This window comes from Hylaeus anthracinus, unplaced genomic scaffold (assembly GCF_026225885.1).
Source record: "Hylaeus anthracinus isolate JK02 unplaced genomic scaffold, UHH_iyHylAnth1.0_haploid 11997, whole genome shotgun sequence".
NCBI lineage: Eukaryota > Metazoa > Arthropoda > Insecta > Hymenoptera > Colletidae > Hylaeus > Hylaeus anthracinus.
In genome coordinates, this window is record NW_026534344.1 from 7,798,979 (window position 1) to 7,814,854 (window position 15,876).

At 35.4% G+C, this 15,876-nt stretch overlaps 1 protein-coding gene across 2 annotated transcripts in view; it reads right to left on the bottom strand.

Moving 5' to 3' along the window:
* LOC128889473 (F-box/LRR-repeat protein 20) overlaps positions 1-15,876 on the bottom strand; it is a 42,959-nt gene that overhangs the window by 7,832 nt on the left and 19,251 nt on the right. For both annotated transcript variants that reach the window (XM_054147139.1, XM_054147138.1), the window contains 5 exons: positions 15,750-15,817; positions 12,435-12,564; positions 8,483-8,944; positions 1,114-1,305; positions 930-1,031 (listed from right to left, as the gene is read on the bottom strand). In XM_054147139.1, the coding sequence (XP_054003114.1) occupies positions 930-1,031; positions 1,114-1,305; positions 8,483-8,944; positions 12,435-12,564; positions 15,750-15,817 (954 nt within the window). The remainder of the gene's footprint in view (positions 1-929; positions 1,032-1,113; positions 1,306-8,482; positions 8,945-12,434; positions 12,565-15,749; positions 15,818-15,876) is intronic.

The following is a 15,876-nucleotide window of genomic DNA, read 5'->3' on the forward strand; positions in this document are numbered from 1 at the left end:
TCTCCTGCTTTGGAAATGCATTTTTCCCAGCGGATTGGAACGTTTTTAATCCCAGTATCGTAACGTAAACGAAGAATGTTGCGTTAGGAGCCAATTGAGTACAAAGGCCTCCACCGCCGAATCGTCTAGGAACCGTTGTCCCCCTAGTGCTTCTAAGTAAGTGGCCCAAAGAGATGGAAATCGCAGGACGATAGGTAAGGGCTGTAGTGAGGATGGTCAAGTGGAGTCCATCTCGTTTCCTCTAATGTTTTGCAAGTTAGAGCTGCAGTATGGGGCCGAACGTTGCCGTGGAGGAGAATGACGTCTCGAATCGATTGGTCACGTTTTTTGGAACGATAAGCAACCTTTACCTCCCTTAAAAGCTCACAGCTCCCATAACTTATTTCAACCTGCGCTGTAATTTCAGAAAGTGTCAGACGTCGATCGCTTTCAAGAAGGATTCGAATCGTGCGAATGTTCTCCTCCGTAATGCTGCTTCGAGGACGGCGATCATGTTTCACATTTTCGACTTGTTTACGTCCTTCCTTGAATTCCTTATGCCAGGCAAACACGCGAGCCCTTGATAGTGTTTGGTCCCCAAACTGTACCATCAATCTTTGCAAAATTTCAGCTGGTTTGACGCCTTCATGGGTAAGAAATTTAATAATTATGCGTTGCGCAACTGAGACGTGCACTTGTTGCTCCGACATCGTAAATGTAACTTGTCCGAACTCAACAATGCCATGCTCTCCCCACTCCTGACATCCTAAACAATACACTGTAGAAGCGGTCACACGCTCCCTTTAAGTTTACGCGATCAGAAACAAAGAGTCTCGTTTATATTTGATCGACCCTCGTAAGTTGTGACCACAAATAGCAACTACACATTTACTGTTATTATAAGAAATACAAATCGCTTTGAACGTAAAAACATTGACGAATCAGCTTACCAGTTTCTCCAATCTCGGACAGCCCATGGCCAGGTGAATGAGGGTGGCGTCTGTTATTAAAAGGCACTCTTCCAAGTCCATCTTCTCGAGTAGTCTGCAATTCTGAAAATCGAAGGCGAGATGTTGAACAAACGATGCTGTTTAAATCGTGGCGTTTGTCAAGGACTCTGAACAGAGAACTTACTTTCGCGAGAGCCTGAAAACCTGCGTCGGTGAAGTGTGTGCAGGCGACGCACTCGAGGACACTGAGGAGTGGACAATGTTGCGCCAGCGTGACCAGGGATGCGTCCGTCAGATTAGGACAATTCGACAGGCAGACGTAATGCAGTCGCGGACACTGTTCGCTCAGTTCTCTGACTGCGTCGTCCGTTATATTCTACAATCAATCTCGTTTTTTTTTTTAACCTTTCCTATACGCAGATGGTTCGTACAGATTCAACGTTGCGATTAACCCTTTGCGCTCGACGAAATTTTCCGAATATTTAACGAACTTCTTACAGTTCACGTAAAATAATTCAATACATTAATTACCACGTCAAGTGCCACGTAGGGACTAGTGCTTAACTTCTTGTTTATAACGTTTCGTGTATATTCTGTTACAAATTTAAACTACACTAGCGGACAAACAAACCGGAACGATTTTTCAAATGCTCATAACTATGAGAGTTTTCAACCGATTTCGGTGAAACTTTGTGACGAATAGTCTTCGAGTGTCTTCTGGGTGTGTGCAAAGTTGCATTGGCGAGCGTTGATGTGAAGGGGTTAATTCACGCCCCTAAAGGGGAGTGTGTAGAAAAACGCCTCTTTAAAACAGGCCAGGGATGACGGAAGGGGTTGAAAAATTCAAAAAAACTTTTGGGGCGACTCTCCTTGATGCCCTCTACAAAATGCACTCCTTGAATTCCCTCTCTGACAAACCCACCTCCTACCCCCTCTAAAATCCACAATTTTTTGACGACGGTCTCAATTTTGGGCTCAATGCATTCTCTGGACTCTCCTGATCCAGAAAATGCTATCACCCATACCGTGCACCCCATAGGCACCCTTTGGGTGGGTGGAACAACTCGCAAATTTTCAACCCCCTTCGTAACGGAGCACTTCCACACATCGGAGGGCGACGAAATTCACCATGTTTGTTCTCGATACATTAAGGATGAATGCCGAAAAGGTCCCGTTTCGAAAACTGCCCCCCGAGCTGAAGGGTGGGGGGCAGAGGTAGGGGTGGTCCACCCCTAAGTGTAAGGGTTGGAACGTTGTTTTGTTGCGTGAATTACATGTTCAACAGTCCAGTGCATCGATGCGACACAGTTTTGATGTCTTTTTTCCGCGTGAATGGCAATAAAATACAAAAATGTCGATTTTTTTAAAAACTCGCTTCCAACATCGGGCCATCTGTGGTATGAACGAGTAACCCCACGTCAACACTGTTCGTGGATTCGGACGCGCGAATACTTTATTAACAGATCCCCAAAAAATCAGATATTTTTAGTCACGCTTTCGTTGTCAAATCGGAGCAGATTTGAAAGAGTAGTAAGTGGGCCGGCATTCAGAAGCGGAGCGAGGGCCTGCACCCGTACGTGGTCAGACCAGGCCGGACTCTAATTTAACGTATGAGAATCATATTTGCATATATCAAATTTCAAGTGCCTTTGATAATATCAACGCTAATTATGAAGCATTTCTCGGTAACATGTAGTTTGGTATGAAATGTTTTTCTATATGTGGTGGCGTAGAGATCTAGAAAATAATTTGGTTTTTTTTAAATGGTAGGAGCAATTTTTCATAATCGTTTTCGGTAGGATATCGTACTCTGAATACGTAGGAGCCACAAACTAATATTAACATCGATAGTTCCAACTTCGACAAATTCTAACGTAAACAAAAACTGTCGCTACTCGAATTGTAGCATAAAACCTAATGACGACTAACGATTACCTCCTTACTAGGTATATTCTACATCACTTCTGACGAATCTTAAGCAAATACAGCGACGAACAAAAGCACCGATATATCCAATAATTTTACATAAATTAAACGTATCTGTAAGATATGGAAAGGTATGTTTTCTTTTAGATACAGTGATGAATAGAAGCATTGACACGTTCATTCCTTTTTCATACACTAAACGTACCTATGCATAAAATTGGAAAATGTATGTTTTTTTTTCTGACCGAGATCTTTGTGCTAAAGTAATCGTTATATTACGGTGTTAATGTATTAAAGTTGAATGGAAATAAATGTATACTGAATGTATGCACTTACACAAAATGGAATATTAATATTACGATATTATGCAATAGATTCCGTGTTCTATACGTAGTTTTGATACTACTACATACCATAAATGCGTAAAATCCACACAGTTTAGTAATCACAGGCAAAACGTATACTTGAAGGCTTACGTTTGCATAATGTAAAGGCTCATTTACTTTGAACTCCCTTAAATTAAATATACCAGAATGCAAGAATAGAGATATGCAGTCGAAAACAATACATATAGGTAAAATTATAATAAAATGAAATGCATGGGAAAAAATATAAAAACGTACAAGGAACGCATCTAGATTTATTTTTCTAGGTTCGCAAAGATATTATTTTCCATAAAAACCCGTAGTCTATTCATTACTATATTTTTACCGACGTATACTCTAGACTTTTTCATCGAGGAAGAATCGATAAAGAGGCTAATAACGCGTCTTTCGGTCACCAAATATCCATTGCACCTTCCAATTAGAACTACCGTATGGATCGATTCATTGAACCGACACACGTGCTCGCGATATTGAAAGTTGGAGAGTTGTAAGGGGTTGAGTTAGCATTGATGTTAGCCGAGCTAGTGACGGGATATCGAAAGGCAAACGTCGTAGCAGTGTCCGCGATGCTGAAGACAAATATTGTGACAGACTCTGGCGTTCATCGCGGCGCTTAACCTGTTAACTCTTTGCACTGGTGTGTTTACCCTCTATCACCGAGTTGGATTACTATCTCGCTGAACCGTCCGAACTATGACGTAATCGTCAATTGAACATCCGACCTTGAACTTCAACATTTTAATCAAACACCAAGGAAGAGGTGACGTGAACCATTCCTTTTCTGTCGTATCATATATTTGACATCATCACAGACTGAATAAGCTGTATTAGTAGTACATACTATTAGATTATACTATTAGATAGCAATACACCTAGACCAAAGTATAACAATGTCAACATTTTATCTATTAGAAGCCTATTGATAGGTATTTTAATTTAATCCTACTGAAACCTATTAAATCTTTACTCTCCTTATATTTTTTGTGGCTATAGATAATCAACTCTAAGCACTTTTAGGTAATACAAGTAAATTACAATTCTTTGAGAAAAGTACTCTAGTTATTCGGATAAAGTGGTAAAAAACGGAAGTAGGTCAAATGTCATTTTAAGCTTTTAAGATGCTACGTAGCCCTACCAGATGCAAGAAGATTCAATCCGATTGGTCAATTCGTGTCGGAATAAGAAGCAATACAAAATTTTTCGGTTTTTTTGCGAAAAAAAAGAACGGGTAAAAAATGAGAAATCCCAAAATTTGTTGATATCGGGACCACCCAGGAGACATGCTCTACAAGATGCAACAGGTTTCATTCCGATTGGTCAAAAAAATAAAAAAAAATATATACATGTCGAATTGAGTAACTTCTTCCTTTTCGAAGTCGGTTAAAAATAATTGTGTATCGAGGAAAATTGATATATAAACTTAAGTAATATTCGATATCATTTTTTTCGTAACGAAAAGTTGAAAGAAGTTTTATGAACATTATTTAAGAACCTTACTACTTTGTAGAATATTCACCTTCCGTTATCTTTTGTTCTGCCAGTCTTTAAATACTAATCTCAAGGTAATAAAGAAAGTATAAAAATGATCCCTTATATAGTCTCTCGTCACCTTTTTTTTCATTGTACATTGTAGAAATTGTTTCGCATTATGCACTTATAACACTTTTCGAAAAAGGAAAATAGGATCACTCGATTTGAAAACATTATACATTACGACTTAAAACAAATGCCTGATATCACTTTAAATCACCCAATTTATCGTTGCAATTATTATCATTAAGTAAATTTCAGAATCAATTGTATTTGTTGGACATTGGAGCAAAATGAAGATACGTGCTCTATTATCGTTAACGATTTAACCCTATGTGAAGCGTGGTCCTCTTCAAGAAAGTAAAATATAATACGCGTAATCGTGTAAAGGTAGTCGCGACTCGTTATACCCAACGCTGGATAAAACACTAATTAGATTTCATGAGGTTTTGTATTTTATGTGGAGGAAGAAACAAACGAAAAGGTCAATGTGTAAGAATGGTTGAGAGATGATTTAATAAAGAAGATTTACCGGTTCAAACAATTTATTATTATTCGGCTTAAAATGAGTCGAAAGATAAGCTAATCTACTTGACTATATTCGAAAAAAATGGTTGTGCTTAGAACAAATTTTATAGATTAAAAGGTAATACAAAAATATATTTAATTAGGACTAAAAAATCTATAATTACTCATATAAAAAAATGAAGAAATGACCAACATCGTGCCTGGTCGAAAATGTTTGTTGATATGTTAATTACATCGACATTTTTACCGATGTAGGGTTAAACAACAAAAGCAATTCAGATCGCATCAGTGTTAATTTTTTTTACAAAAATAAAAATTGCTGGCATCGTCTGCTTTTTCATCAGTTGTTTGGTTAAAATCGAAATTAAAAATAATTTAAAATAAAAAAGATTGTTGGGAAGATAAAATAATGTAGTCATCACTTCTGGGAACATTTATGATTATAACTTTCAGTCAAAAGATGAATCTGAACTGCAATTCATGAGATGCAAATCTATGAACGAAGCAAACACAAAATGGTCAATATTTTTGATACCTGTTTATTTCAACCTCTTCATAACATGCAAATCCTCATCAAATACAACTCGCGTTTCATCTAACGTCACGTATGATCAGTCATGTCCACGTCTACACTACTGTAAGCATTGTATTATTTATCGTTCCGAAGTGGACCACACGCCACGTGGTCGAACCGTTAACGTCGCAATAAAGCACGTTCCACCGCTCTTGCTTTAATGCCCAATAAACACACTTTGGTCTACCTAGAAAATGATTTGTGAATGTATCCAACTATATTTCTCAGCAAACAGTAGCCAGAGAGAGGTCAAAAAGTTCCTTTAACGACATAAATATATCTATGGTCACTATTCGATACGAAGAATAGGACGCGCTTTTAACGTCTTTAAAAAGACTGGCACACATGTGCCGGTTTAGTTCATTTTTAACTTACTAATATGTCGAGTGAGCAAATGTTTAAATCTGATGCAGAATTATTTATTACAGAATCACACATCAATACAACAAAAATCGCTGTACGGCAGCGCTAATAGCGTAATAGAGCGCTAATAGAGTATTCTACAATTCACTGTTTTGAAAATATTGTAATGTTACCTCTCATGTGTAAAGATTTTGTGATTATTTAAAGAATATCGTGAATAAAATACAAGCTATGTAAAATATTGTTTGTTTCAGTGATGGTGAAATTTCAGAAACGTAATTTGTATTGCTAATTATATTTTATAAGAAATTATAAATGTACACATGTGTGCACAGTTATTGTTTCGAGGAATAGTTTTCTCAAAATCGTGTTTGATTGAAGACTTTGCAAAAAACTATTGTAAACAATAAATAATTTTTCTGTTATATTAGTACTCAGATTATAAACATGTTATATTTGTGTGAAACATAAATTGTATACCCTATACGTACGAAATTTGTTCATTTATAATTTGCCAATATAACACTAGAAAGGACGTATGTAAACATTATTTGTTCTTTTTTGTACATCTATTGTTTTCTAGTTTTGTTTCTCATTAAATTGCAATCAATACAGCACGAATAAAATGTATCAAATCAGAAATATAAATAATTTCTTTTCGTTAAAAAAAAAAAAAAAATCGTTCCCGAAGAAGTTAAGTAATTCTTTTGTTACAATTCAGAGACATAAATAATATTATCTATTGAAAAATTAGACAGAATAGAAAATATATCCAAATTATTCGCATTATTATTGGCAGAATGAACTTTATGATTAACCAGAACACAAAAGCCACACTCTAACAAATTAGACGACGTAATATTAACTTAGGTATCTGAAGCATCTGGAGTTATGGCACGTAAAAGTTAACGAGCCTTTATAAGTGTTTTAAAAAGAACGATTACCTAGATCTATTGTTATTTTGTGATTTGTCGACATTGACACATTATACCACGTGTACCTTAAGCGATGTTTACTGTGATGAAGCGATTAAAGTCTTATGAGAGATAGTAGCTGCTTTTGGAATTTAATCCACAACTTGTCGCATAAGCCTAGTCATGGGTGTCTATTACGCAAAGTATTGGAATGATTAGGTGAAACTATTCTTGAGAATAGATGACACACATTTATCTTATGACGATATTACTACATTTCACGAATGGAAAATTTGTTTATGAATATTTATTCGGAACGTTTGCATTACGCACTGCTACTGGCTGTATTTACCTTTTCAAATCAATGAAATGTCCAAAACACTTTCTCGTATTCCCAAAAAACAAACGAAACAAGGCGTCTTTTTGTGGACTACAGAATACAAGGCCTTAAAAGGTAATTTCCTAACAAATTCATATCTGTGTAAGTACTTTTGTTCGTCACTGTATGATAACCGTCGTGTACTTTAGTCTTTTTCGTCGACGAAGAATCGAGAAACAAGCAAATGGCGCGTTTGGGGAAATTTTATTACGAATATTTATTCAGAACAGTTATTCACAACTGACTGTATTTACTAGAGATCACGGTTTTGAACGGGTATTAAAATACACGGGTACCCAGGTATTGAAATACACGGATATCCAGGTACGTACACGTGGATCGAAATACATGGGTACGCATACATCGAATTATACGGGTGCAGTATCCAATTAGTTTTATATATAAACTTTCATGCAAAAAACGCTTTCATTCTAAAATAATGATCCTTATTAATTTTGAAAAAATTGATAAGCAATAAAACAAATAAACACAAAAATATTAACATAAGAAGAATAAATATAACAGAATAAATGTGTGAGTGTAATTTGTAAAACTTTATTTATTAGTTAAAATAATTGTTCAAATCAATATGCGTACCCGTGTATTAAAAATACACGGATTAAAACACGGATCCATTAATTACCCGTGTAACCGGGTATTTCGATACACGTGAAGTAGGAATCTCTAGTATTTACGTTTTCGAACCAACGAAATGTCGAAAATATTGTTCCGTATTTTGAAAAAATAAAGGCGACAGGGCGTCTTCTTGCGGGTTCACCCTGTACGTGGCACAGTCGTCAGAACTAAATGCGTATTGTAGCAATTTGCGTATACGGGCACGAAGTGAAAATAAACGTTCTTGCTCGCGTTAGAATCGCGCGGAGCGGAGATGTCGGGGCTGAAAGTCGTATGAACGCAAAGATTTAAGTCGCGGCAATTTGTTCGGTAAGTACCCTGCATTCGTGTAGATTGATCGCCTCCAAATTGGGGCAGCGACGTGCCAGACATTTGACAGCCCTGTCCGTCAACTGGCGGCAGCCTCTGCACAGAAAGCTGCGGAGTTCTGGGCAGCCCCTCGCCAACGCCTCGACTCCCTTGTCGGTAAGCAATTCGCACCAGGACAGGTTGATGTGAGTGAGAAGCGGACAACCATCCGAGAGATCCTTCAGGGAGTTGTCCGTTATCTCGGGGCACGAGTCCAAGTTCAATCGTTGGAGTTTCGGACAGTGGCTGCTGAGAGCCGCGCAGGTGGCGTCTGAGATCTTTTTGCACTGGCTCAGGTTCAGCTCCTCGATATTGGGACATGACTGAGCCAACGTGCGCATGGAATTATTCCCGATGCTCTGGCATCCCCTGAGGGACAGCTGCCTCAGGAAACCGCCGCATCGTCTTGATATATTCTCTATAACTGATCCCTGCGTTTCGAACGGTTTGGTTAGACGTAGGCTTCAGACGCGAAGCTGTTCGAGATCCCGGTAATATACGAAGGATGAAAGACCTTAGCTGGAAGACATTTATACAGGGTGTTCCAGCCTAAGTGATACGGAGCTCTAACTACAAAACTATCGGCCGAATGCAAAATTTCAAATATAGAAATCGCATGGTAAAATGGGGCTCGTGTTTCAGCGAGAAGGAATTTTTGTTAACTTCGTTATTTCAAAAAATATCAAATGAGGATGAACCTTCCGCGTCACAAACATGACATCTTTACTCGAACACTTTTTGATTTTCATGAATGTTTTATGAATAAAAGTGGATATTAGCAATAAATAAGTCTATAATTGATGCAATAAAAAACTATTTAATATTAATGTTACAAAATAAAAGAAAAAAAGAACTGATCAACTTTCTTATTCTTTGTTCTATTTCACTTATCTCCATTATTTACGTTTTAAGATGATCTATTTTAACGCTGGAACGTATCCTCCGCATTAAGCAGGGTCTTACTGTAACTTGAAACTCCAATTTAATGTTTTATATTACAATAATTGACCATGTATGACCGATGAATTTGTCTAAACAATTGATATCACATTATTGATAAAAATATATAAGGTTTCGTTTAAAAAAATTAATTTGTTTGTGAAATCTACCACTTCACTTAGAATAAAATTATTAACTCCATATAACTTGTCCCTTTGAATCAAATAATTTTTATAAAATCATATTTTTGATAGCTTTATATTTAACCATTCCGATTTAAACGAAACACTCTGTACGTATAATTGTTACAATATTCGGTTCTTATAACTGTTTTGAAAATTGAATATCATAACTGAATTTATGTTATCAAACTCTTATTGCAAGTAGCTTCTTTAGGGAACAAATGACACAATATCGTTGTGTGAATATCTACAGAAATTTCTTAAAAAATTTTTCTTAAATTTTAATGTTCTTAATGTTCCTCAAAAACATTTAAAAGAAGAGATGACGAACCAGAAAGTTGTTCATGCTATTGCAATTAGGCTTCATTTAAGTAAAATCAAGCTCGAGGCACAGTTCACGATTGGCTCGTGGTCACCAAAAGAATTATTGTGTGATGGAACCTTAACAAAAATTGAAAGGAACGATCAAATTATATCGTGTCATTTGAACCCTGTAAGAATCTTGGAAGACACCGGCACCCTGGCTTACGTAGGGGATATTCCCGCCTCGCTATTTCCGGGATCCCAAACAGCTCTATTTCGAACTATCGTCGAGGACGGTTCTACGATTAACACATCACTTACTACGCGATTATCTAAGAGGTCTGCCAAGTTTAGAGGCGAAAAGAAATCGTTTCTTTTATTTACATTTTCAGAGAGATTCGAGTCTCATAAGCATTATCCTAGAGAGGTTGTTGCGAAATTCGAAAAATTGACAATTTTAAGGAATTTCTAGCTCAGCACAGTGGTTCCCAATCTTGTTTTCAATACGACACATTTAGATGAGGTTACATTTATACACTATACTTCCCCAGATAAGAGAATATACGTATTCTCTATAAGGTTTACATTGTTTAAATATAAAAGTCCATTTCAAAACGACTTTTTCGTATTGCAGTAAATATGTCACTATCATGAATACTACTGTGATAAAAAAAATTAGTAAGACTCTTCAAGTAAAACACAAACGGCTTTTTTAATTCTCCAAATTTATTTCCAAGTTTTTCGTTTGTAACTTGCACCAACCCCCAATTGAAACCATTCGTTTTTTTCTTTGGAGATACCGTAATTTTTTCAATTCTTGAATTTTTATACTCAGTTCGGTCCAAACGATAGCTATACCTATTGTTGGACACAATAAGGTTACTTCCAGTATATACAAATTTTTGTTATTGGTTACACCGTGCGTAATAGCGTATTACTTGTACAACATCAATTATTGATACCTAAACAAATTCGTACGGGTTAGAGAAACATAAATAAATATACGTAGAAGTTTAAAAATAATGTCATTGAATTTCTTACTTAAAAAAAAAAAAAAGTAATATGAAACTTAATTCTTAAGAATTCAAAAAATCACGCAGACCCCTCAGTCCTCTATTGCATGAGTTTTATTTTCTCTTTTGAAATAAAATTATTTCTATAAATTATACAACACTGCCTAAAGAAAATGTATAACTATACATTTCTACACCAGAAAATGTAATATATAAACCTCACCAAAATTTATATTCGGTATTACCGTAAGTGGCAGTTTTTATTCAAATCCAATTTTTTCAGATAAAATAAAACATTTTACCAAAATGTTCAGTGTTCATCATCAAAAGTAGTTCTGTTTCACTCACATTTTTGTGCGTAATATTTAGCGTTTCTTTAGCATCTTTTGATTTAAACATATACCAAAAATTGTCATTTTAACCATTGACTTAAGTCTACCGCTTAGGTTTTTTTTCAATTACAGCTGTTGACTGAGTGCCATCTATAAAATGCACTATTTAGGCAATATTAACCCTTTGCGCTCAAATTACGCCTCTAAGGCGACATGTGTAATTTCAAAGTGTTTTTTGAACGTACAATTTCAATTTTACTTACATCAGAATACAGCTAATTATTAATTAAAATAATAATACATTGAGTTAGAAATGGTCGTAGATGTTTCTTTTCAAAGTAGAGTTTTTGGTTTTACAGAAATTTACATTTGTTTTATATGTATACAACAAATATGAGCTTGTGTTACATGGAAAAAAATGTGTAAATAATCTACACCTTAAAAGAGCATTTGTATACGAAAGTAAGATTTGGGAACATATTTTGTATGACATGGTGCAATTTGTGAAGGTAAATAAGACAGCCTAAGATTGCAACTTAAAATATAGAAACTATCAATGCATATCTATGACTGTTTCACATGTTATCACACATTAGAATAGTATAAAATTTTGATTTTTCACATTAATATGTTCCTCAGTGTCTAAAGATACATATAAGCTCAAGTATCATTATAGTAAATTACATGCTTTATAAGTTACGTTATGTAATACGACATGACTTCTGTTTGGAGATTCTGTAAAGAAATGGCTCCGAGTGCAAAGTGTTAATAAACAAAATTTGTTGAACTTCCAAATACTTTGTGAATAAATGTAAAACGCTGTTTTCTACTTCATCGATATCACCCTTTTTTCACAGTTTTGATCAAAGTGTTCAGTTAAATGATAAATAACATTTTGCCAAAATGTTTTACTTTGTCTGAAACATTTCAATTTGAATAAATACCGCCACGATTTATGGTACAACTCAATATAAGGAACCGTGCTGTGATTGTCTTCACCGAGTTGCAGATTGGACACATTATGCAACAGAGGATTAAACAATTCCTATGAAACTCGACGTGGTCGTCTATCAATGCATCGTCTTGCAATCAGCGCGAGGAGCTCGCGACATCGCGGAGTGTAGCAAGCAATGCGTTAACGATTAGATTTACCTCCACATCTCGTTGGAAATCGAAGAGATCGATTCTCTGCCAATTGGATCCGTCTAGCGCCAATACATTCCAGGCTTTGCTTACTTGCGCGCACCGGCATAGCGACACCACATCCAGATACGAGAGAATTCTATCAATTGTACGGCAATCGTGTTACTCGCTATCGTCGAACGACCCGTTTAAAAATCTACTCGGATTACGACACACGAAAGAAAAAGAAAAATAGTAAATATTGCGCGCAAGAACAAGTCGGAGAATCACATGAAGCGTAATGTACGAATTTTAACGAAAACTTCGTAAGTGGGTGGATAGAAATCAGAGATTGGCTAAACTCTTGTCTACATACGAGTTCAGTACAGCAAATGAAAGATAAACAACTGTCTGTTACTCATTCGATTAACAATAGCTTTACGGAGGTTCAAAGTACAGTAGAGCCTCCTGTATCCGTACTAATTGGGAGACAAAAGTGGCCGAATAAGAGAATTTTCGGATAATTGAACGATCACTTCTTTTTTATATTAAATTTCAATTTATTCATAGAGAAACTAACAAAATTGACAATTTCTTTTTAATATTTAAGAAACCTATACTTTTTCGCTGCTAAGTCGCAAAATTGTTTCAATACAAGTAACTGTGTACAGTTACATTCTCTTTGTGTAAAAAATTACGTTTCAATTTTTTTTTCATTCATTTATTAATCGAACAAAAACTTTTATACGCAGTTCGAATAACAGAACATTTGGATAATAAAATATTTGGATATTAGTGTATTCGGATAATGGGGTACGGCCACAGTACGGAACTGTACTGTATTATACAGGCTGTTTCTTAATATTTAGGCGCTTTTTGGAGGCTGTGGTCCTGAAAACAGTACGAATCGAAAGGTCCTTTACCAATTTGCGAACTGCGGCTTCGTTATAGAGATATAATATACAGTGGGTGTAGAAAGTATTCGTACACCGATCAATTTCCAAAAAAACTATGTAAAATTGTAATTTATTAACTTATTTTTTTATAAACAACGACATTCTACATACTTCTCGGAAATCTCTAGAATAGATAGAGTAAAAAAAATAGCTATTTATGTAAATTGCGAAATTAACAAGAAAAAAACAATTAATCGATAGAAATATTGAAGCAATAAGTGCACAACTTAAGAATGAGTCTTAAGAATCGTACAAATACTTATTGCTTCTATACTTTTACCCACTTTTCGCATTTTTTTTTGTTAATTTCACAAATTATATTAACTAGTAAATGTTGTTTGGACTATATCTATCTTAGAGATTTCCGAGCATATGTAAAATATCATTGATTATAAAAAAAGAAGTTAAGAAACTACAATTTCACAGAAAAGTTTTTTTGTAAATTGATCGGTGTACGAATACATTCTACACCCACTCTAAGCAGTTGAAATTTACAAAGAGTAACTTCCCGCACGGGCAGTTTGAGTCCTTGTTAGCTGTTTGCGCGACCACTCATGTACACACCTACACAGGAGAAATACTCACCGATCCACACCCACTGCTTAAAAATGACCTAGGAGTCTGCAAAAGAATTTGCAGACTGGGCCAATGACCTCGTACTACCTGCCCTAAAGTTTCTCAGGTCATTTTCAAACAGTGAGTGTGCATCGGTGTGTATTTTTCCTGTGTGAGTGGGTCCATATACAGCCGCCCGAACAGCTGATCGACAGCTGATCGACGATCACACCTGCAAATTTTAATTGCCCATATCTCGATAACGAAGCTACAGTTTTCAAATTGATAAAGGACTTTTCGAATCGTACTGGTGTCAGGACATCACCCTCCAAACAACGGCTGCAAATTAAGAAACACCCTTTATGTCAGATGTCCATCAAATAATCACAAGAACTTTAAACATAAGAAATAGTATTACGATGTTTCCAAAGCAATGATTATCAAGTATCAGGTTGTTCGTGAAATAATTTTGTTTCTTTGTTCGCGCGCAAAAAGAAACATTTTTTTTTTAATATATAAATATTTTAATGAATTATATATTGACCATTTTTGTCCAATACCATTGGCCATCTCTCTGGTGATAGCATAATTCCACGTTTATAAAAGTTCTGATTTTTATCCAACAACAACTGAACCAACTGATTTTTGACATCATCATTTAAAGTAAGTGTTTTTCTATTTAAAAACATTTGTGGAGACTGGTACATATAAGATAAACAATTGCACTAAATCAACTAAAATTGTCAAGATATACCGGGTATTCGGTAACTGGTGGTACAATCGAAAAGGATGTGATTCGATATAAAAAAATAAGTCAAAAATATAGAATAACAATTTTTCATGTGAGGCTTTGTTTCCGAGAAAATCGACTTTGAAGTTTCATTTATGCAACCTAACAAAAAATATCGGCGCATATAAAATGTTTTTAAATCATTAGATGATAAATATTAATAAATAACAAAACATTCAACGAGTTTTATTTACGTTATACGCTTATGGCGCCTGCAGTGGCAAAAACTTGCAGTGAGACACTCTATAACCACCAATTACCGTCCCATTTGAAGAAATAATACAGCTATACAGTATTATTAACCCTGGTAGACAATTATATGCTTCATTGTCAAATTCGAATTGGAATATAAGACAGCTGTTGCTCAGCTCATTTGATATGGCATAGTCAGTGTACTAAAAATGTTTCCTCTTCGTATCCTGCTTTCCTGCTGCGAAATACAGATGTTAAATGAATGAAATAATTATTCTGTAAATGATGGCCAATTTACGCTTGCAACCAAACACAAGTTAAGTATTTTTGAATTTTCTATTGAACTACGAAGTTTCGTTAACACCCGGACTTCCACACTTCTTCTCTTATGTAAAGAGTTTCTGGATATGTTCAAGTTATTTTGAACATATTACTTTGTACGAATTAGAAGTAAAAAGTTTTCCAAAGAGGCTTTAAGATTTGATTTTTGATAAAACCCAAATGGTATGGAATATATTCGATTATTTTATTTTGAATATAAGTATCTAATTACAATTAAGAATAAACAATGATGTTTTAGATAATCACCACGATTACGCTGATAGTATTCTTACTAAAAAACAAAATCTTAAAGCCACTTTTAGTAAACTTTTTATTGAAACGCATTCATCGCCAACGATTTTAAAGTACGCTAATAGTTTAAACTAACGGTCACCAGTGACTATCGTGGCAGTCTATGGATTAAAATATGTTTGGTACACTTCACGTGGTTCTCTCGTTAATGTCGCGTAAAAAAGACTGAAATGTTAATGAAAAGAAGGGAAAAAACAAGATGTTTGTTGCTTACTGTACCTAAGCAGCAATTCTTTTGGCAGTTTCTTATTTATCTGCGCCTCGTCGTCATGAAACACCCATGTTAGCTGCAACCAAAAAAAGAAACAGATTCAAATAAACAAGGATTCTGTTCATTGGATGGAAG